General features: G+C 54.0%; 1 protein-coding gene and 1 long non-coding RNA gene across 3 annotated transcripts; one reads left to right on the top strand and one right to left on the bottom strand.

Moving 5' to 3' along the window:
* The first annotated feature begins 234 nt into the window (after positions 1-234).
* On the top strand, positions 235-2468 carry LOC131742877 (uncharacterized). The gene is made up of 3 exons (XR_009331583.2): positions 235-324; positions 923-1017; positions 2344-2468. It is a non-coding gene; the product is annotated as an uncharacterized lncRNA (long non-coding RNA).
* On the bottom strand, positions 2273-22309 carry UFD1 (ubiquitin recognition factor in ER associated degradation 1). Of its 2 annotated transcripts, none has more exons than XM_059041201.2 (12): positions 21715-22309; positions 19066-19198; positions 18670-18702; positions 15680-15801; positions 13218-13348; positions 11163-11235; positions 8027-8095; positions 7230-7295; positions 6908-6955; positions 6206-6294; positions 5409-5490; positions 2273-2391 (listed from the first exon to the last, which is right to left on the bottom strand). In XM_059041201.2, exons 1-12 carry the CDS (start codon positions 21715-21717, stop codon positions 2317-2319), a joined length of 924 nt encoding a protein of 307 aa, XP_058897184.1. In that variant the 5' UTR covers positions 21718-22309; the 3' UTR covers positions 2273-2316. The 2 variants fall into 2 exon arrangements, with proteins under 2 accessions (XP_058897184.1, XP_066871182.1); XM_067015081.1 differs by having other exon boundaries at positions 19092-19198; positions 21715-21888.
* Positions 22310-22401: the final 92 nt, after the last annotated feature.

The following is a 22401-nucleotide window of genomic DNA, read 5'->3' as shown; positions in this document are numbered from 1 at the left end:
TGTGTGGGCGGGGCCTGGATGCTGGGGCGGAGCCGAGGCCGGTGTGGGCCGGGCATGCCCCCAGGGTCCACCGGCCCGGCTAGCTACGTGGCGGAGGTGACCTCGGCGTCCGCTCGGGCCGGCGGGCGCCCGGCTGCACATTCACGTCCAGTGGCCGTTTCTGACGGAACCACGCGGCTTGGGTAGGTTCTTTGCAGCAGGCTTATTTTCATAATCTAAAAGATCGGTTCATTTCGTCAGCACGCACTGGAATCAGCGATGCCACGCCAGTCCTGTGGCTGCATTGGTCCCGCCTGTGTCCCCTCGAGGGCGGGTGACTCTCAGGTAGGAAGCGGGCCCCACGGGCGCGGGCACAGCGCAGGCTGGCCAGAGGCGCAGAGGCTGTACGGCCTGGGGGACAGCAGGACCTAAGGGTGGGCGTCCGGAGGTCGCGTTAGGGTCGAGGCTGTATGTACTAAGGCAGGGAGACAACGTTTCTCCATGGGGCGATGCGCACGAGGCAATGACAGCGAAGGTGAGGAGGCTGGTGGGCCTGCAGGACCGCCCTGCGACACTCCTGCAGTGGTCCTCCAACTGCCGCCAGCCTAACCACCGGCCCTGGGGCCCCTGCAAGGCGGGTGCTGGGCCCCCTAGGAGTGAGTCCAGGTCAAGCCAGACAGCTGCAATTTCACTAGGAGTCCTGCCACGCTGGGTCACAGACCAAGCTTGGAGAAGATGCTGCCTGAGAGGAAGGAGGCAGGCCAGGGTACAGGCCCACAAGTGGCACCCCACCGTGTTACCAGAAGACCCACCAACAGGGTCCACCTCTGGCCCAAGCAGGGAGTGCTTTCCTTGTACACACAGTGGGTGCGGCTCAGGGAAGACAGAAACCAGGGGCCAACACACTACGTAACATTCATCATGTAATTGAATGATGTGGTAGCCAATGTGATCCTGCTAACAAGGCTGCCCACCCAGCAAAGAGGGTGTCTACTCTACCTCTGCCAGCGACCCAAGACTCCTGAAGTGAAAGGCCAGGTAGGTCACAGAGTGCTCATGCCTTCCAGAACCACTTCCACTGCCATGGGTGTGGGTTTGGGTCACAGGGCCCAGCCCTGGTCATTACGATGATCTTTGTGCTTATTCTCTGAGGACATATGGGTGAACCCTGGGCTGGCGTCCCACAGGGGGATATCATCTCCTGAGTGTTGAGGGGAGCCCTGTCCAGAGATGGACCCCTTGGCCTACAACAGGAACAAGGGGACCCCTTGCTGGGCCTGACCACCCTCACCCCAGGGGTCAGAGAGCCTCGTTTCTCCCTACGCTCCCCAGAAGCCCCCAGAAGAGCTCTTTCCTAGGGGCAGGGTGGAACTAGGGGCCCCTACCAGTAGGCCTTCCTCCTGCCCAACTGTCAATCCATGTTGGTACCTAATCAAACACTTAGAGGCAATTCAGGTTTTAGTCACTGCCTGTTTTTATTTGAAATTCTTGACTTAGAATTGTTTTCAAAGAGAAGAATAATTGAAATAACATGTTGAAAGAGCTCGTATTATAGAAATTGAAGACCTGAAACTAAATTAATACTAGTAAAAAAAATAAAGACAGGCCAGCAGAACTTTGGAAAATTTAATACGTTAAAACTGGGAGTGAGGGGTAGGAAAGGAGAAAGAATGTATCTTTAGCTTTCATTTATTCTAATAGTCACATTTGTGCTTCACCACAAAGTTGTTTTAGCGTAGAACAGATTCATTAAGGAGCCAGTGATTTCCAAATGAAATCCAAGTTAGAAATGCTTTCAGGTCAAGTTTTCCTTCTGAGGAATGGTTTCTAGGTGGGGGGGGGGGGGATCAATATGTAAAATAAAAATGGAAACACCCTTCCTCAAGTACTTAAATTGCAGCCAGAGTAATGGAATGACCACTATTTATAGAGCACTTATCTGTTTAAACCACTTTTTTCCAGGTCAAAGGCAACAGCTAAGCTATGACCTGGAGAAAGAAAAGATAAATGAAAAAAAGAGAAAGACCACCACCACTTAGAGCAATTCAAATCCCTTCACGGGTTTTTAGCAGGAATCAGGCAACTGTGCTCCAGCTGAGGCTGCGGGCATGCCCCAAGGGCTGAAAGCAAGGAGCTTGAGTAAGGGACCTCAGAGATGGCCTCCTCTTTCCCCAAATCACAAACAAACTGCTGTCCTGCTGTCCAACTGCAGGTGAAACCTGGTAATTCTTAGGTAACTCTAAACAAACCTAAAGTGACAGTGTCCCTGTCAGAGCCAGTAACTAAAAGCCAGCATGTTGCAATTATTTTATTTTCCAATCAGCCAACGGTCCCAACCTATGGCTTTCTTCCCTTTTTACGCAGTGACTGTCCTTCTCCAGAGAAAGCGACGAATCTGCCTCCAGCTTCATCCTGAGTGTGAAGAGAAAATACCATTTTCAGAAACTCCTTGGAAGTTTAATAAATGCTTTATTCTGTTGACTCATGTACCATCTGCCCATTTTCCTTACTCCCACATTTATAAAAAGAAATGTCTTTGAAATAGAAATACAAGTTATAATCTACTGAATTGAAAACAAAACGATGGAATCACAACTGTCTACCACAGCCTTTTTTCTCAGGTTGAGTATATATCTTTTTGCAAAGGTATCACATTTTCAATGTAAAAAATACAAAATACACCCCCCCTAAAAGAAAAACCACACCAAAGAACATTTCCAGTCACTGTTCTGTATATGCTTACATAAACTATTTTCCTACTCATTTCCCCAATCTCAAGACAGTGTGCTGCTCTCGTTCCCTCTAATTCCATTCGGTGCACAGGCAGTTCTGCCACCAGCGTTACTTTCAAGTCTGCAGTATTAAAGCTGCCCTAGTGGGCAGCTGAATGTCTCTGCACACAACTTTGATTTTCCCTAGAGGTTGAACTCCTCGTTAGAAGGATGCTCTTATTTTTGAGGCTTTTAAAAATGGTGACTCAGCAGCTCTCACTCTACCAAACTATCCTCCCACCAGCAGAAAGACGGCTTGTTTTTTCTGAACCCTCAACAACAGCAGGCATCTTTCCACGAGCTTTGCTGCTAGTCAGGGGAAGTGTTGTCTGTGGAAGAGGATCCCGAGCTCCCCAGCACGCCCTCCCCACACATCCGGCCCACCACCTAATGCAGCTGGTGTTTCCAGTGGGGCCCATACAAGGTTCACATGGTGGCGACCACGCAAAGGTGAGTCGTGGCTGAGCCAGGCAGCCTTCCCTTCCTTCAGGGCCCTCCGTCTGTCCTGCTGTCAACACTGGAGTCTGCTTTTTCTCTTGTGAACACTTCACCCACTTGAGGAAGATGCGTCTTCTGGGACCTTCGGGCTGTCCCACCTGGATGGGCCGCTACCCCTGGGCTGTGCATTGCTGTGGGGATGCCCTGCTTCCTGAGTCTAAGGCTTTCTGACTTCTTATTCCTTCAATTCAGTGGGTATGTCTTCAGTAGCTTCCTGAGAAAGGGTGCGTGAAGAGATCTTCAGGGACTGAGAATACCTAACTCTCCTCTCACACAGCTCACTGACAGGGTGCTTGGTGTTAGATTGCTGGGACTGCCAGAACAAATCACCACAGTCTGCGGGGCTGGGAGACATTCGCCTCCTCACAGCCTGGAGGCTCGAAGCCAGAGATCCAGGTGCCGGCAGTGTGGTCTCTCCTGAGGTCCCTCTCCAGGGCCTGCTGGGGCTGCCTTCTCGCTGTATCCTCAGGCCTTTCCTCTGTGTCCACATCTCCTCAGAGGGGAACGTGGCCCATCCTAGCACCCTCCTTTTAACACACTTCTGTAAAGGCCTTATCTCCAAATACAATCACATTTTGAGGTGCTGGGGTTAGGGCTTCAACACAGGAATTTGGGGGACACGATTCAGCTCATATAATTGGGAAAAGAATTCTGAGGACCCTGCTCCACTATGTCCTGGCTTGTGTTTGGCTAAGATAGTACCATTCGTGACCCGTGGTAGAATCTCCACCTCCTGGAGGCTTTAGCATCCTTCCTTTGCCCCAATTTGGAGTTGTTTCCATCCATTGTGCTGGATGCTCGGTGGCCCCTTCTGACCGGCCAACGCGGGCCCCTCCGTATGGAGCCATTATTTCCCTGGTGGTTTCTGCCCCTTTGGTGTCTCTGATCTCCTGTGACTGGGGTGTTGGTACTGGAAACCTGCCTGTGGCCTTCCGGGGTAAGCAGGCTGGGGCCTTGCCTGGGCTCGACTGGCCAGAGAAAGCTCCTCCAGCTGCAGACAGCCCACCTGCTGCCAGTGTGTGGGAGCCGAGTGGGGAGGGGACACCAAGGGTGGCGGACTGTTACTGCCGTGCTGAGGGCTGTCTGGGGACTCTGTGATGCCATCCCTTCTCGGGGTGAGGCCAAGTGCTCTGGGACAGATGCTCAGCCTTCACCCCAGGTCCTGCCCCCTGGCTACCCCACAGCCAGCATGGGACGGGACATGGCTCTCCGTGGTCTATCAAGTCAGGTGCCCTTGGCCTCCTGCTCCAGGGCTCCCAGAACTCTGCCTCACTGTCCCCGTCACCTTGTCACCTGTGCCCTAGGACAGGCAGCATGAGTGCACCTGAAGGCCCACCTCAGTCACACATCTCTCCCTGGACGTCTGTTCACGGACACCCCAGCCTCCCCATCCCTGCAACAATCAAGGACGAGGGGGCCTGAGGACACAGGTCTAAGCCAGCAGCCAGGCTGGGGGCAAGCAAAGGCCTGGTGGGGTCCACCTCAGTTCCTGAGACTGCCAACACGGTGTCAACTTGAGGAACGTTAAAGCCAGGAGGGGCTGTGAGTCTCTGAACCACGCCCTCCTTGGTCCTGAGGGACCGAGCATCAAGAAAAGCAACCAGGAGAGCGAGGATTTGAGGTGGGGTGTTCTAGAACCACCAGCAGAGTTACAGCTGCCAGGCGGGGTGGGCGGTCTAATGGCAGGCTGTGCCGGGTCTTTCGAGCAACTTTCCAGCACCTGGGAGAAGTGCCCACAAGACGGAACCTCCCCTCCCTGCCCCCAGGGCCGCAGGAGGCCGTGTCTGGAGTGCAGAGGCACTGAGGTGGCCATGCAGTGGTCAGCTCTGCCCCTGACCTTCATGCACCCTCATGCTCACTCCTGGGAAATGCAAACAATCACAGCAGCTGCCCCACGAGACTGTCCTGGGGATTAAATATTTCAGTATAGAGCACATGGCCTGGGGCTTGACACCTGGCAAGGGCTCAGGGAGCTGAAACCTTGCTGGTCACTGCCGCGAGGGGACACCAGATCCCACACAGCCTCGACAGTTGGACCACTGGGGAGAGGAGGGGCCCCAGAACGGTGAAAAATATGACAGAAACACCCTCATTCAGAATGGAAAGACTCTCCTCAGTCACCAGTAGCCAATGAAACTTGTCATGACCCATGAAACATACCTCTTCAACCTTTTTGACCAGTGGACGTGAATTTCTGATGAACGTGATCTTACCAAGTTTAAATTCATAGTTGGGAATCCCTCTGTGAGCAGAAGAAATGTTAGTGTCAGGAGAAGGGACTAAAATCCATTCGTGACCATCTGGTCCGTAGCTGTACCCACCCCCCAGCCTCAGGCCAGCCCACGGGTGCCTCCTAGCACCCCCCCAGGAGGGAACAGAAGGCAGCTGGGGCAGGGTCTGCAGGCACAGGGCCTCACCGTCTGTGTCCTCCAGCCTCACATGTCCCCCTGCAAGGGCTACACATGCACTGAATTCACTTCACTCCCTAAAAGGCTGGGTGCAAACCCATTTCTGGCATTCTCCGTGTGCTCTCATATGGTCAACAGGGGACAGATCTCATCCCTGCCACAACCATGCAGGCCACCAGAGGAGGGACTCTGCTGAGAGTCCCTGGACCAAACAATATAAACACAACTAAGTGAGGCAGCTCCTGCCTCCTCCTGAGGGAAGTAGATCAGTTATTTAAAGTCACAACAGAGGAAAATGGGCATATTACTAAGTCGGAACCAGAAAGGTCAGAAGTAGAAGAGAAATCCAATCAGGGGCCAGTGGGGCTGGACTGCGGGGGTCTTGGGGAGAAGCCTGGCAATGATGGGGGGCACCGACGCACTTCTTTTGCTATGCTGTGTTCCAGCCCACCGATGAGGGCGGCGGGACACCCACACCCCCACAGAGCTGAGTGAGGCTGCCCCAGTGCGGGGCCTGGGTTGGGTGGAGCAGAGCCAGGGTAGACCCACCTCTTGATGTCTCCGGGCTTGATTGGGGAAGGGCTGGGCTCTACACCCTTCTTCTTCCCATCCAGTCTATTCCCGGAGCCGGAGAAGGCCTAGACAAGCAGGCAGGGGGGCTGTGAGCTGAGCCCCAAGGGTAGGAGAGAACCACCTAGGGACTGCAGCACCCACGCCCTCTGGGGGCTGCTGGGAGCTGAGTGGAGCTTCCTGGCCCAAGGACGGTGTCTCCACCTGCCTCAACCCCCGGGAACCAACTGCCAAGGAAGGGGCGACAGGTCCAGCTGGGCCCATGGCTCAGCTCTGCAGACCTGCCTCCTGGCAATGGGCTGAGCCACGCCCACCAGCCCCTCCCCGTTTCCAGGGAGGACAGCAGTGCTGGATCGTCAACATGCAACTGACTTTCCAACAGTGCAGGACACGGTTTAGAGAGAAATCAAGAGTGATCACATCTGGTGAATCTACGTGAAGAGTATACGTGTCTGTTGTACTAATTCAGCTTTCCGGTAGGCTAGAAATTTTTATAAAGAAGTTGGGGCTGCCTGACAGTTGTTGGGAGGATCCAGGAGAAAGTGGATGGAAAAGGGTTTGGAAACTGAGAAGGCACCGGGTACACGCGTGCGGGGTCCCCCAGGCCTGCTCCCAGCTGAGGTTCCCAAGGTGTCACAGACAACGTGGCAGGAGGACAGAGAGTCGCACGGCGGCACTCACGCGGAAGCCCAGCTCCCCGGCATAGCCGCTGTGGTCAGCTTCGCCTTCCTGGCAGGGACAGAAAAACGGGCATGAGCTTCTCAGTGGGGCCCCCAGCTCTTCCCTTGGGCTCCCTCACTGCTCCTGCTGTGCCCGCACCCCAACAGCTGGTACACACTGGGCCCCAGGAGCAGGGCTGGGAGGGAAGCAGAACGTGGCTGCCTTGGTACCAGTGGAGGCCAAACACCGCCGGGCACCCAGGACACTGGGATGCGCTCCAAAGACCAATACCGACGGTGGGGAGCTGTGCAGAGCTCGGGAGGGATGCGGAGGAGCGACTTACGGCTGCCTCCTCATGCTGGGCTTGTCTCTCCGGCTCCTTGTAGCCCAGTGGAGCATCAAAGTCCACCTGTGTCCCCAAGAAGAAAGCACGATGAGACAGGGCCACACTCAGCCTCCATGGCTTTTCTGTTCTAAGTTGGGACAACTGTGGGTCCACGTGCAGTTGTTGGAGCCAATGCAGAAAGGGCCTTGTACAGTCCGCCCATTTCCCCGATGGTCACGTTTTAAAAAATCACAGGAGAACATCAGCAAAGACAACCCAGCCCTCGTCCAGACGTCCCCAGTTTACACACACACGCAGGTTTGTGTTTTGTCCTCACGATTTGATCATCACTGCAGGTCGGTGCACCCCCTCCCCCCAACCCCCGGGTGGAGATCCTGAGCAGTTTCAATTACCACAGGGACCCCTCCTGCTGCCCTTTCATGACCACACCCTCTCCCTCCAGGCAACTTCACTGCCCTGGACCCCGGCAACCACTCCTCTAAACAGACCCAGATAGAACGGAACCCTTCTGCTGGGCATCCTTCCCTGAAGACCCAGCATGCTGGGCTGTCGTTACCACTACTTGGAGCTAAGCAACCTTCCTCAGCCTCCAAGAAGACTCAGCCCCTCACAGGGCTGAGATGCTGGTGGATCTAGCCATCTCAGAACTAGCAGCAACCCTGCCACCAATCACAAGGTCAGCGGCCTCCTCACAATGTTCCGGCACCATCGTCCTCCCCGTTCCCCCAGAGTCCCAGGGGTTGCATGACACCCGCCCAGGGCCCCCAGCCGCCCTTCCTCCTGCGGCCACTCACGTTCATGTCACACTCGATGATGGACACAGCCCTGTCAGGCTTGGTCTCCATCACCCGCAGCTCATAGATCTGAGGAAAGAGAAATCAGTCGGTTTTGTGGCAGCACGGGGCCCATCCATCACCACATGTGTCGCTGCAGCCCGCTACCCATCTCCTGCACACACACGTTATTCACCTCCATGACACCCTCCCCAGCCGCACCTCTTGCTGTGGAAAAGCGGCTGTGGGTGGCTGCCTTGATGCCTGTCACTTAGCTGACCACCTCTCATAAACTATTCAGATCAGACAAGGCAGTTATGCAGCAAATTGCAAAAGATTCAGTGTTTACCCCAGCAAAGTTCACTTCTAAGAATTATCTCTAAGTAAATAACTAGCTAAATACTGAAAGAGAAAGTACTCTAAGAATGCCTGCTCCAGCACTGCTCATGGCAGTGTAGGCCGAAAATGCCCATCACTAGAATGGTTACATGAGTGGGGTGTATTCACGTGGGATCCCAGGCAGCCAGTATCCAGGAAGATGCTGAAAACCAGTTATGCTGCTGTGTGTCGAGGATGATCTCATGCATGTAAAACACGCACTAAGTCAAAAAGACAGGAAATAAAGGTGGCAGAATGGACTTTTTCCTGCATTGTTTTAGGTTCTCTCTCTACCTAGAGTATGTCTTGCTTTTATAATGAATGGTCGGGACAGTCCCACCACTGAAAAAACTGAATATGAGGGAGAGGGTCCCCTAAGTACAGTGAGAAGGCTTGATGTCCCCCATCTGGCTTTATGTTCACTCATTAGTGACTAATAGAAATGAATGTGTGTCGCTGTGTGGATGCCTCACCTCCTCTCCACAAAACATGGGCTGCCTCCAGTGGTTCTGCTGCCATGGACAAGGCGGCATGAACATCCGTGTCCGTGGCTCCTGGGCATGTGGTCACCTTTACCAGTCAGCGTGTTTTCAAACTGCAGGTCGCAACTAACTAGTGAGTCATAAAACCAACTATGTTGCAACCAGAACTAGAAAAAAAAAAAATACTGCAACACAGTACAGTAAAAATACTAGACTATGCTGCACGTAGTTAAGACTAAAGACTTTTGTGATGGTATACTAGGTGTTGTCACGCTGTATCTAAAACAGTAATCTTAAACTTTTACACGTTCAACATGTATTTTTACTGATTTACCTTTATTAAAGTGTAGAGAATACCTGAATTCTAAATAACCCCCGAGACTTTTTCTTTTCCAGTGTTTCAGGTGCCATCTTTTAAGCTGCATTTATTAAACACTGTTATGGATTTAAATGGCAATGTTTACCACAATTTACCTCACATTTGCCGGTTTATTGGTTCTTCCCACACCTTACTCTTTCCTTCTAGGCTAATGCTTATTCCTAAAGCACATGCTTGTCAAGTTTCACTGGTAAATAAATTCTCTCAGATTTTATCTGAATACATTTTGATTTTACCCTATTCTTCAAAGAAGGTTTGACGACAGTTACTTTCTCGCAGCCTCTGGAGCTCCTCTGCTGCGGGGGGAGGCAACGTTTGCTGTTGACAGGCCTGCCATGTGCTGTTCTTCTCTAAGTGCTGGATCTTCTTTGCTCATCTCTCCACGTCTGGTGCTCGGCACCTGTAACTACCTGGCCTGGTGGACACTAAACTCCCTGTAAGTGTGGGCTGCAGGCCAATTCTAGAACAACTCCACTCATCTCCTCACAATAGTTCCACCCTCCATTCTCCCCCACTGGGGTTTTCACTGAGCATGTTTAGTCTTCTCAGGATCTCCCAAACCTCAGCTGCTCACGTTGCTGCCGTGTTTCTCTGTGTAGACACCTAAGTCACTCCTGCAGATTCAACTTCCCCTTCGCTAATTCTTTGTTGGCTGTTGTTTAACCCTCTGACTACTTTTCAAATAATCTTCGATATTTTGGATAGACTTTTGCTGCCTGCTAAATTTTGATTCCATTTAAAAAATGTTTTTGAACATTTTTTACATATTTTATCTTTGCACCTGAAGGTCTCAATTGTGATTTCTTAAGGGCCTAAATCTGCTTTTGCTGTCTTTGCTTTGGGTGTCTGGTGGTCTTTTAAGGAGTTCCTGTTTGCTGGTTCAATCTATAGCAACCCTTAGGGCTCAACGAAACTGGGGGTGCTATTTTCAGAGAGCCTGGGATGAGGACAGCACCCACCGCTGCATCTATTTTGGCCCCTTTAAGGGCTCCAGTTTCATGTGGATGTCTTGATCCAGACCTTCCACCATGCACTGATGTGGTCTTTTGCCCTCGGCACACGCCTGCTGAGTCTTCTCAGAAGGGCCCTTCAGAGCGTCTAGTCTTCTGTACTTCCAAAAGCAGAAGCCCTGACATGCATTTCAATTCTATGTACACCTGAGTAACTCACCTTCTCTTTCAGTGCAAAAAGGTCAACGGTATCTTTCATCATCAATTTTTGTTTCAGCATTTTTTACTGCCTTAATATTTTAAGAACAATGATATTAAGGCTGCCTGTAATTAATCAAGAAAGCTTGGGATTCCCTGGTGGCACAGAGGTTAAGATCTGCCTGTCAATGCAGGGGACTCGTTTTGAGCCCTGGTCCAGGAAGATCCCACATGCCACGGAGCAACTAAGCCTGTGCTCCGCAACGAGAAGCCACCACAATGAGCAGCAAGCGCACTGCAACAAAGAGTAGCCCCTGCTTGCCGCAACTAGAGAAAGCCCGCGCACAGCAATGAAGACCCAATGCAGCCAAAAAAAGAGAAAAGAAAAGAAAAGAAAAGCTTAACCAATACCTAAAACGTCCCCACGAAGGTAAAGGGAACAAGATTATTTCTTAGTTTACGAAAAAATATAAAAGTGTGATTCAAAATCCACAAAACTGAACAGTAGGATTCTTAGTATCGGATACTTCAAACAGAAGGAAACTGTCAGAGAACATGATGGATCCCTACATGACAGTGGGGAGTAACTGGCGTCTGATCTCGTGTGTGTGTGTGTGTGTATGTGTGTGCGTGTGTGTGTGTGTGTGCGCGCGCGAGAGAGAGACTGAGAGAGCAAGAGAGAGCGAGAGTGAGAGGGAGAGAGAGCGTGAGCACGTAGGCTCCTGTTCACGGCTGTGAGGGCCCCAGCATCCGAAAGTGGAGACACTCACCTTCTCGTTGTAGTTGATGGCAATCACATCCCCGGTGGTCAGACACGCAAAGTTTCTCAATGCGTTTTCTAACCTGCAGACACACACTGTCAAGGCAACATAGCAAGATGGAGCCCTCAAATCTGAAACAAATTTCCACAAGGCATTTAGAGACTTGAGTCACACTGTGTACTGGACAGACATGTGCCCAGCTGTGGCTCAAAGACACATGGCCATTACTCAGCAACGAGAAGGAAGCAGCTCTAACACAGTAATGGGGTGAACCTCACTCTGGGGAAGAACCAGCCACAGAGTGGTGAGACGCCCTCCAAACCCCGAGAAAGGCACATCTCTGAGGTAGGAGGCAGCCGAGGCTGCTGGGGCTAGGGGTTGGCTGAGGATGGGCATAGAGGGGCACAAAGGCCCTTCTGGGAGGACGGCCAAGCTCTGAATACACAGGGGATGCATCTGTCAAATTCGCTCAAATGTACATTTTACTGCATGTAAATTACACCTCAACAAGTTGATTTTAAAAATCCCATGGGAGCACAGGGGGGAAAAAAATTGAAAAACATAAATAAGTCCCCTCAAAAGTCCCCCAAAAGCAAAGATGTTTTCATTTACACTTTTGTTGTTTCTATCTTTTGGATGATAACCCACATTTGGTGGTATGTTTCAAATAAAAATATTTAATAATAAAAATTTTAAAGGAAAGAGTAGCCTGTAAGCCCTCTTTATAATAGTAAATAATAGTAAGTTCTTAAAAACTGAGTAACCCAAATGCCCAGACAAGGGAATAATGCCCAATCAAATGGAATATTTTAATCACGTCATCCTCGTCAATTTACAGAATTGTTTTAAATACAAAGGTCAAACACAAAATGTGGCTCCAGATGTGCCACTGAGACACGGAACACCTGGGTGAGAGGCTGAGGGCAGAGGAGCCCATGTCTACATTCACTTCTCTTTGTCAAACGGCCTCCCGGGCCGCTGGCAGCTTCGTGAAGAGTCTGGGTACATGCCCTCTTTGACCCCTGTGTGCAATGCCAGCTGCAGGGGTGCCCTTCCCTCGACTCCTTCTGGTGACCCTGAGCTGCTGGACATGGCCCCCAGGGACCGAGGGCAGAGCCAGCTCTGCGCTGCCTGGACTCAGACCCTCCTGAGCAGAGCCTGGCACACCGTGGCCCATGGAAGGGGCACCCCTTCTCTGTGGTCACAAGTAACTGTGCCAAGAGACACTGTCTCTGAAAGCAACCTGGTATGTGTGTGCTGCAGCACAAGCAAAAGGACTCCATACCGGAGAACACACGAGGGGCTGCAGGGCAGAGGCCAGCAGGCCCCAGTCCTGGGCATGGGCACTGTCCACACCTGCTATGAGCAGAGTGCCCAGTACCCCATATGACCAACAGGGTGCTCGACATGCCCATCCACAGACATGGCCAGCGGAGGCCTCCACACAGCTCACTGGCTTCTGGGACATGGCCAGCAGCAGCAGCGTGCTCCTGGCTCTGGCTGGGGACAGGGTGCAGGTAGAGAGGGTGGAAGTAATTTGTTTTTATTTTTTTTAAACAATCTGTGTTGTTCAACTGAGTTTTTTACAAGCATGCCTTTTAAACAATAAATAGGTGGTGGAGTGACCACACACACGGCTGGCTTACGTTCAGAGAACACAGAAAAAAATCACTAAGACCTGATGCCTTTGCTTTCCTCTGCTGAGAGACAGAAAACGTACTAAGACAGGGCTCCCCATGCCTGAGCACGGGGGAGCTGAGAGGCAGACGAGCTGCCCTCCGACCAGAACACATTGGGCTTTTTGCCAGTGTCATCAGCCACCCAGAGGAAGGGCTCCACCTGCCCTCCAGGAAGCATCCAGAGAGCGCCCAGCACACTCGTGAGGCCCCTGAGCCACGTAGACGGGCTGGCCCCACACCATTGTTCTCATGTCATAATGTCAATCACGACAAGTGTGTGGTCCCCAAAGCAGGCACAGACCCAACCAAGGACTCACTGCCGCCCACCACCAGCTGGCACAGCCCTCCCCGGCTCAGAGGAACAAGTTCTGCTTCAGAAGGATACACGGCCTTGGGGTTGGTGATGTCCAGGAAGTCGGGGCTCTGGGGCTGGAACTTGGAGTACGTGGCCACCTGCAGGTTGACGCTCTCTACCTGAACCAGGCCCCCCTCCTCCAGCAACAGGTTCTGCATCATCTGGAGGGTGAAGAAGACAGGAGGCAGTAGGGGTGTGGCCGGGGCCACCACAGCGGGAGCGCCTGAAGAAACCACTCGCTGGAAGGGTGACAGATGCGGGCTCATCCGCCAGTTTTAGGCCTCCCAGGGCTGGAGCGTTTCCACAGGGACACCTTCCTCCCGGCCCCACCTCCGCAACTTCACCTGACTCCCAAGGCCCCAGGGCCAGCTGAGCTACATTGGAGGCGGGAGGATGACAGCCCCAGGCAGGCTGGCCTTGCCAGGGACGGCCCACAGCCTAGGCCTTGGGTGTCTGCTCCAGGGTGTCTATAGAGCCGCTCTACCAGGTAGAGGCCAGATGAGAAATGAGACAGAGAGACAAACATGGGCCCAAGGTCCTGGGGCGCAGGGAGCCAGGACCTAGCAAGGACCTGAAGCTTGGGATCCGAGAAATGGGCACCCCTGCGCATCCTGGAATGGTTTTTTGCTTTTATTTCAAACCTTCTTAAAGAAAGCTTCAAACGTACACAGCTAGCAAGGGCCATGTGGGGAGCTCCATGTACCCACCCAGGTTCCATGGCTTTCAGGTCATAGCTGACCTCGTCTGTCCACCAGCACCTGCTCCCTGCCCATCCACCAGGGCTGCCTGGAGCTCAGGGTGGGATGGAGCCTGACACTCAGCCGACAGAAAGAAAGCACCTGCTCACACACTCACTGGGGTCGGGAGACCCTTGAGCCGGCTCTGCAACAGCAGCTGGGAAACCCCAAGCACCACCTGCTCCTGGCAAGAGCTGCAAGGCCAGCCCTGGAAGAGGATGGCAGGCAGCTCCATGCTACCTACAGAGGCTTCCCTGGGGATGGGATGTTTCCAGGCAAAAGGATTCAGTTGGCTTTCTGGCCCAAAGTGGTCTGAGAGCCTGGACACGAGTCCAGCCAAACTCCAAGTCTGCAGGTTGGAGGAAAAGCCTTACAGGAACAGTGTCCCCCAGTGTCCCCCCTTCTCTTTCACTAAGGACGGGCCACAGACGGCCTGGGGAAGCTGTCACTGCCCAACACTTCAGCCACCCATGGCGCTCCACAGATAGTGGGACAAGGCCTGGTGCCTGTGACGCGAGGTGCGGGCACGTGAGCAGGGAACCGGGTTGGGTCTGGGCTTTGAGGAGTGACTAAGAGTTCCCCTGCGGTCAAGGAAGCAGCACAGGACACCAGCTGGGCCTAGCACTCAGGAAGGACCCAGGCTCAGGAGGGGGAATGGCCCAGGGGAAATGGGCAAGGTCACCACGGCAGGAGAGGAGGAACCTTCAAACTTCTATTCGTATTTAATCTCAAAATATGAGTTAAGGCCACTCCTTTAGTAGGTCAGCCATGGCTGCGGCAGAGACCCTTGGCTGTGCAGGAGAGGCGGGACGCTCTTCAGAGCATCTCCCTAGTGGCAGGGAGGCCTTGGGGTGCATTCCCAACTCCACCTGCAGACTGAGGGTTCTCTGAGCACCCCAACATAAATGAGTATGAAGAGAAGGACACAAAGTCCCCTCTGTGGGTTTCCCAACGCTGAGCGTGCCAGAGCTGGGAGAGTGGGGGCTGGGCTGAGGCGGGAGGGAAGGAGAGAGCCAAGCCAGCCTTTGCCTGGAGATCCTCCTCTCTACACATTCTAGACACTGGGTTTCCGCATAAGACCTTAGAAAGACAAGGGCCCTCAGGCACCTTCGAAGAACCTACAACACTGACTGTGGCCAGCTGTCACAGAAGACAGTGCTTAAGGTCAAAGGGACACACCCAGGTCCAGGATGGAGCATGGCAGCCGCGGGGCCCTCACACTGGGGGTGGTGGGGCCTGGCCCCCCCCAGCCCTGCCCCCACGGACTTCTGGCTACTGCAGGCCCCACCCTACAGTGCAGGCGCGGCTCTGCCTGCCTCTGGATGTGGATGGCATCGGACCAGCCTAAGTGCAGAGAGCCTTCATTCCCATGGCAACGAGGCTGAATGCTTTAGACAGACTCAGGTACAGTCAAGTGTCTACACAAACACACACACAGTGACAGAACTGGGCAGACAAACTACTAAAGGGGTGAGAAAACTTATAAAAATCTAAAACTCTGTAGTCAGACCACATGAAAAATACTCCTGCTCCACAGTTTTAAAAAAAGCCTGACACAGAAAACGGTAGTTAAAAACAGCATGGCTGTGGGTTCGAGGCCACCAGGTGAGCAGCCATCCCCAGCTCTGGGAGCACCCTGTGTCCACAGCCACACGTGATGTTTGCAGCGAGGTGCGTCCCTCTGCTGTGGGGGCAGGACTGTGCACAGGCAGAGAGTGTCCCTGCCGCCCCACGTAGCAGCCGGGGGCCACTCACCCAGTGCGGGAGGTAGCAGATGCCCTCATCAGCCACAAACTCCAGCACGCCACAGTGTGTCATGCGGTCCGAGTTCTTGTTGGTCAGTTTGAACAGCATGGGGTAGGTGATGTTAAGTCGGCCTGAAAAGAAGAGCGAGGTATGAGGCTCGGCTTCTTCCAGGGAGAGAAACCCTGTCCCCAGACCCTCCCCAGGGAAGTGCCTCCCCCCCCCAGCAGGCACTGGGACCTACGTGGTACTGAGCCCCTGGGTGTCTAACTGCCCAGCAGACCCTGCGCTCCTGCCAGACCTCAGGAACATTCGCTCAGTCAGGAACGCAGCATCAGCTTATACTTTTTTTTTTTTTTTTTTTTTGCGGTACGCGGGTCTCTCATTGTTGTGGCCTCTGCCGTTGCGGAGCACAGGCTCTGGACGCGCAGGCTCAGCAGCTATGGCTCATGGGCCCAGCCGCTCCGCGGCATGTGGGATCTTCCCAGACTGGGGCACGAACTCGTGTCCCCTGCATTGGCAGGCGGACTCTCAACCACTGCACCACCAGGGAAGCCCCAGCTTATACTTTTGACTATCGGAAATCCCACTTGTAAAAAGTGACGTGTTCGTGCATTTATTCACAACAGTTTAAGTGCCAACCAGGTGCTGGGCAAAATCCGTCCTTCAGAGGTTTCCAGTTAGAAGGCCAGAGCGTGCCCAGATGCTCGAGCCGGGGAAGGGTGGGGCGGGAGGCAGGGCAGCCAGGACGGCTGCTGAGGGATGTCCTCCAGGGGAGGGAAGTCCAGGCAGAGGAAGCAGCCCAAGCAAAGGCATAGAGGGAGGGGAGCCAGGCTGGTTCGGGAACTGCTGGCAACTAGGCAAGACTGGGCACAGTGACCGGGTGTGCGAGCAGTCAGCAGGGAGCAGGCTGGGCAGGACCAGTCAGCAGTGTGGGCTTGCAGCAGGGACCCAGTGTGTCCCCTCCCGCTAGGGGTCCTGAGGTGGGGGCCATGTGTGGGGCTGGAGGCCTGCTGACTCAGGAGTGCAGGGGGCGCAGAAAGGAGGGTCTGGTGCTGCGAGGCAGGAGGACCCAGGAGAGTCAGTAACCCAGGGGAGTGGTCTGGGACAGACTGACAGGACCGTGTTGCCTTGTGCCAGGCCCTTGCTCAGCCTTCACAGGACAGTGAGGTGGGTACTGTCCTCGCCCCTTTATCTATGGGGGACTAAGGCACACGGGTCTGGCAATGTGCCCCAGGGTCACACAGCCCAGAATGGCCATGCTGGGGGTCAACCTAGGCCGCTGGCCCAGGTCTGGGACTTGACCACTGAGATCAACTTTAGCTTGTAGATTTAGGCAAACGTGGCAACAGAAGTTGACTCAGTGGCAGGAGGTAAGGTAGACTCCATTTGGGATCTCCCGAAAAATCCGGAGAAGCAAATTGGATAATGAGCCTGGGTGGGAGGCTGTCCCCCCATCACCATGGGCGACTGGGATACTGGCAGTGGTGGCCAAGGGCCTGGACGCCAGGCCCTCCATCACCAGGGCACCTCCCGGCTGTGGAGCTGTGGAGTGGACTGAGGTGAGTCAGGGTGAATGGATTGATCAGGCTCCAATCAAGGGTCCGAGATTCTTGCCATTGGAAGAGACCCTCATGTTCCTCAGTCCAGTAGTTTTCAAACTGTATTTTTTTGATTTAGAGAAGTGCCTTGGGGCGCCTGAGCCTTCCACACCCCCTCACCTCCTCCACACCCTGAGCAGTGACCCTTTTTACAAACTAGGAGTCCCCGTGAGATCTCATCTGGACAGCTCCTTCCATGACTAACGAGGTCTGCATAGCACCGAACTAAGCCCCACTGTCCCTTTCCCCCAGTCTCCTCTAATACTCACATGCCAACACACCTGGTCTTAGTCCTGGGTCAGCTCCACCCATGAGACAGACTCTCAGGGCCCTGCTCCCCCCTCTGGGACAACAGGGGCCTGCCTGAGGGCCATGCCCCCCCCGCTCTACCCACCCTCTGGCAGAGCCAAAGGCCTCCCTCTGTGGGTGCAGCCACTGCTGCCATCAGTTAGGCCCTGCTGGCTAAGGGCCACCTCCTGCCCCTGCCTGGTGCCACAGGGCCCTGGCTGTTTACACATACACCACAGGCACCATCCAGGAGGCACTCCTGCCGCAGAGCAGTCCCCACAGATGGCGTCATGCCCCCATTTAAAGATGAGGATACCAAGGTTCAGAAAGGCCCAGTCACTAGCCTGGAGTCAGGCTGGGCAAGGTGCAGAGCCCAAGCTGTAGCCACACCAGAGCTGGCGCCCAGCCCTTACCGAGCTGCCCAACGTGCACCCAACACAGAGCGTGGATCCTCCCGGCCCAGAGGCCAACACATCTCCTGCCTCAGAACCCACACCAGAAAGACCCCCAAGTCTCAAAAGGCAATGACTGTGCCCATAGTCAGGGCATCCTAGTCCAGGTGGAGTGGGGCCAGGGGTGTGAGGTCTCCGAGCTGCTCCCATGGGAGTGGGGAGTCGGGGAAAGGGGGAAAAGCGTGGCCAATCTCCCAACCCTGGGCCTTTCTTGCTCCTGGTAAGAGGCGGGACGGGGCAAGGGGAGCAGCTCCTGGGGCAGAGGAGTTAGAACTGTGGCTGGAGCTGTGGCAAGAAGCTTGGGGAGATGAAAGATCTGAGCGCGGAGTCCTCTTGGGTGGGGGCCGCCACCATCCTTTAGGGGAAAACTCAGTGCATCCAGCCAAGGGCATCGGCTGCCCCAGCAGCGTGAAGATCACCAGTGCTCACACCTTCCTTTAGTCCTAATAGGACCCGGGGTGGGGTGGGGGTGCCAGAGGAGTGGACCCAGAGCCGAGCACCCACTGGCCCCAGCCTCCCAGCCCAGCGAGCACCCTACAGGGACTACTCCCAACCAGCCTCGCTAAAAGACACCTCTGCCTGGGCGGCGAGGGGTCTGTGCCTGGTCCCAGCGCCCATGTTCACATCACCTCCATTCTCAAGTCAGGTAGAAAGTACTTACTGAGTTGGTCGAGGGCTGAGGGTGGCATAATTACTGTGGAAAAAACATTTAGAAGATATTAAGGAAAGAAAAATTAAAACAGAACAAAAGTCAAAGTGCACTTTCTCTTATAGCTTAATGAAAGTATTAAACGGTACCTGTTGGGCAGCCAGAATTTCATGATTGTTCACAACAAGTTTTACTAGCTATAATTTATATGGTGAAACCAAATGGCTATCAGCCATAAATCTAATCATAATTAGGACCCCTCCCCGCACCCCTTAGCCAAGACACCTTGACGACATCTTGACGGTAACTAGCCTCCGTCACACATGCAAAATGAAAGCTGCCAAGGACTATGAGTACTGCAGGCCTAGGGCAGGAAAGGTTACGATTCAAAATAAAAACAGCACATACTCTTCCCTCCTTTCTCCACATCTGACCTGTCATTAGGCCCCGCGAGCATGGACACGGAGAAGCAGCGGTACTGCGTGGAGAAGCGGTTCTGGAAGACCCGGGGAATTGGGTGGTCGAACATGTTGAAGGAGAACTGGAAGGAGGAAAGAGATGCTGCAGTTAACACATAACGAAGGCACATTTCTTCTGTCAACAGCTAGAGTGGGTCAGGGTGTCAACGCTCAAGAGCAAGACACACCTGCACCCAGTGAGCACCTCCTGGGAGCAGGACGAACCTCACAGCGGCTTCCGCCGGCTGGCACGTCCAGCCTGTCCCAGCAACCTGGTTCCCACCATTTTCAGACGGTGCATCTTACTAAAGTATAAAACTGCCCCCAGCAAGCCTGTCCTTCACCTCTTTCACCCCCCGACCCCCATCCCCCAGGCCTCCCGTCCCCCAGGTCTCCTACGACGGCCATGACCCTGCCGGGCTGCTCCCTTGGCCTGGACCACTTTTCCTCTCCTCATCCTGTTTAGCAGTGCCACTATCTGCCAGGTTCTGGTCTCCAATCACCAGGTAAACATCACTAACAAAAGAGTTACAACCTCTGCCCTGGCAGAGCTGACATTCAAGACAAGGGAAACAAGAATAGAAAACCATCTGTGTGTCAGTATTCTGAGCACAGGAGAGGGTAAAGGACCAAGAGTTCCTGGGAACGCTATTTTAAGTGGGTGGTCAGGAAGGATTTCTCTGCAGACACCTGAAGCCAGGAGAGGGAGCAGGCAGAAAACAGGGAACAGTGATAAGAGTGGGTGCTCAGGTCTGCACCCCTCCCCCTTCCCCTGGCTTCCAGAACCACCCTTTCCTTGCTCTGGGAACCTTCCCTGCTCTGCCCAGGGCCAGGGCTAGCACCCCTCCAAAGTGGTCTCACGTGGTGCCACACCATGGCACTCCCTCCATGCCTTTCATAAGTAAAGCCTAGACATGATGCCATCACAAAGGTAAGGTCCCAGCTCTTACATTGTACGTTATGATGAGGCTCAGAACATATGCTGCTAGCAATCTAGGGTCTTCCCAAAGCACTGCAATTACTGTGACGTGTCAAAAAGAAAGGATATAAAATTGCACAATAGGGTATATACCCAAAAGAATTGGAAGCAGGGTCTGGAAGGTACATTTGTACACCCAGGTTCACAGCAGCGCTCTTCACAATAGCCAAGAGTTGGAAACTACCCAAATACCCATCAACAGATGAGTGAATAAAGAAAATGTCCATTCATACAATGGAATATTGTTCAGCCCTAAAAAGGAAGAAAATTCCAACATATGCTACAACGATGATGAACTCTGAGAACATAATGCTCAGTGAAATAAGACAGACACAGAAGAACAAACACTGTATGATTCTGCTTATATGAGGTACTTAGAGTAACTAGTCAAGTTCAGAGACAAAAAGAATGGTGGTTGCCAGGGGCTGGGGGGAGGGGGAATTGTTTAATGGGAACAGAGTTTCAGTTTTTCAAGACCAAAATGTTCTGGACCTCTATTACACAACAACGTGAATACACTTAACACCATTAAACTGTACACTTATAAATGGTTAAAATGGTAAATTTGTGGCACGTGTTATTTTACAATCTAAAAAACTTTTAAACAGGCGAGTATTTCCTGGCTTGATTCCAACTGTACACTAAGTAGAGGAAAAGTCAGGTACTGATGAGACAGTTTACTAGCAATTGCAAACTCAGCAAGCTGAGCCAGCTGTCTTCCACAGATGCAGATGCAGCTCCTGCTTAAACTCTCCAATGGTTCTCCACTCCCTGGAGTGCCAGCAAAGTAGTTTTCACACCCGTGCCTCTCCTTTTAACCAGAATTCTGTTCGACAAAATCTTGGCCAGAAGCAGCATTGTGGACGAAAGAGGGGAGAGAAGTGGGGGCCTCCTCACTACATCACCCCATCTAAGCCCTGTCTTCTCTTTGCAACACGAAAGAGGGAAATGGACACAAAGTACTGAACACCGGGTGCCAACCTGCCCCGCATCCACCCACGGACCTGACCTCACGCCCCGGTCCCACTTCCCTTTACAGCCCCGGCGCCAGCACACCGCCCGGCGCACGGCAGGTGTTCAGCTGTTAGGTGGCTAAACCTGAGGAGAAAGAGGGGACCCGACACTGACACACTAAGAATAAACTCGCATGCGATAAACCCTTGACACGGGCAGCGCCCGGCGCGGTGCTGACACAGCTCTGCAGACATACCCGGCTTCAAGTCCCCACTGCCCGTATTCGTGGCCTACACTACGCGCCTCCCTAAACCTCGTGGTTCTCGCGCCGACGCGGCGGCCACCACCCTCCCTCCAGGGGCGCCGCCAGGACCCAAAGGATGAGGGGTCTCGGGGCCGCGGTGCCCAGGGCGGCGGGGCGGGGCCGCAGGCCGGCACGACCGAGCTCGCGGGACTGGCCCGTACGCTCTCCCCTCTCCCCTACAGCCCCCCAGCCGATCCGGGGCTTGTTCGCGGGAAGCCGTCTCGGGTCTGCACACGCGAGACAGCGTTCAGTCTCGAGCGGCGGCGGGCTCAGGCCGGTGACTCGGCACCTCTGCGGCCGCCACGTCCACCCGCCCGGCCCTGACCCCGGCCCCGGCCCGCCCTGCCCGCCCGGCCGCTCACCATGGTGGACGCCTCTGCCTCGCAGCTGCGCTTCGTCAGGGAACGTTACGGCGGGAGCCGCCACCGCCCCCTCACAGCAGCCACCGCCGCCGCCACAGCCGCCGCCTCGCGCGGACGCCCGGGGCTCACCGGAAGTCCGGACCTGCACTTCCGGGGCGGAGCGAGCTCAGGCCTCTGCGAAAGAAAGGCAAAGGCGCGAGGGTCCAAAATTCCCGGAGAGTGAGCCCTCAGATACCCCTTCCTAACGTGTGCACCCTAGAGCACCTTAGGTGATTATTTTAAATTACAGTTTGATAGTGGCCCCCTCCTAACGAATTTGGTGCGGCCCACTCCCCTTAATGCCTACACTACCCAGAAAGCACGCAGACCTTCCGGCCTCTGCTGCGGCCATCGAGGACTCGGGCGGAAGTAAGCCACACTTCTCGCCCTCGAGTAGGCCGAGAGCCCACTGAAATCCTAAACTGACGCCCTCGTCTGACGTATACATGAATTTAATTTGTGGCGAGGTTTCTTTTCCCTACAGGTCCCAGTTGGGGGAGTAGTCTTCTCTTCCCAAAGTAAAGATGTCCGCCGAGCATAGGGTGTCTGAGTAAATGGAGTCAGAGTTGAAGTGCGCAACCGCGAGTGCGTCCGGCCCGTGGATGACGCTTCTTTGGGGGCGGGCTGGACTATTCCAGCCGTAAATGG

Source organism: Kogia breviceps, chromosome 15 (genome assembly GCF_026419965.1).
Source record: "Kogia breviceps isolate mKogBre1 chromosome 15, mKogBre1 haplotype 1, whole genome shotgun sequence".
In the NCBI taxonomy this organism is placed as follows: domain Eukaryota; kingdom Metazoa; phylum Chordata; class Mammalia; order Artiodactyla; family Physeteridae; genus Kogia; species Kogia breviceps.
This window is presented reverse-complemented; position numbering and strand designations above follow the sequence as displayed.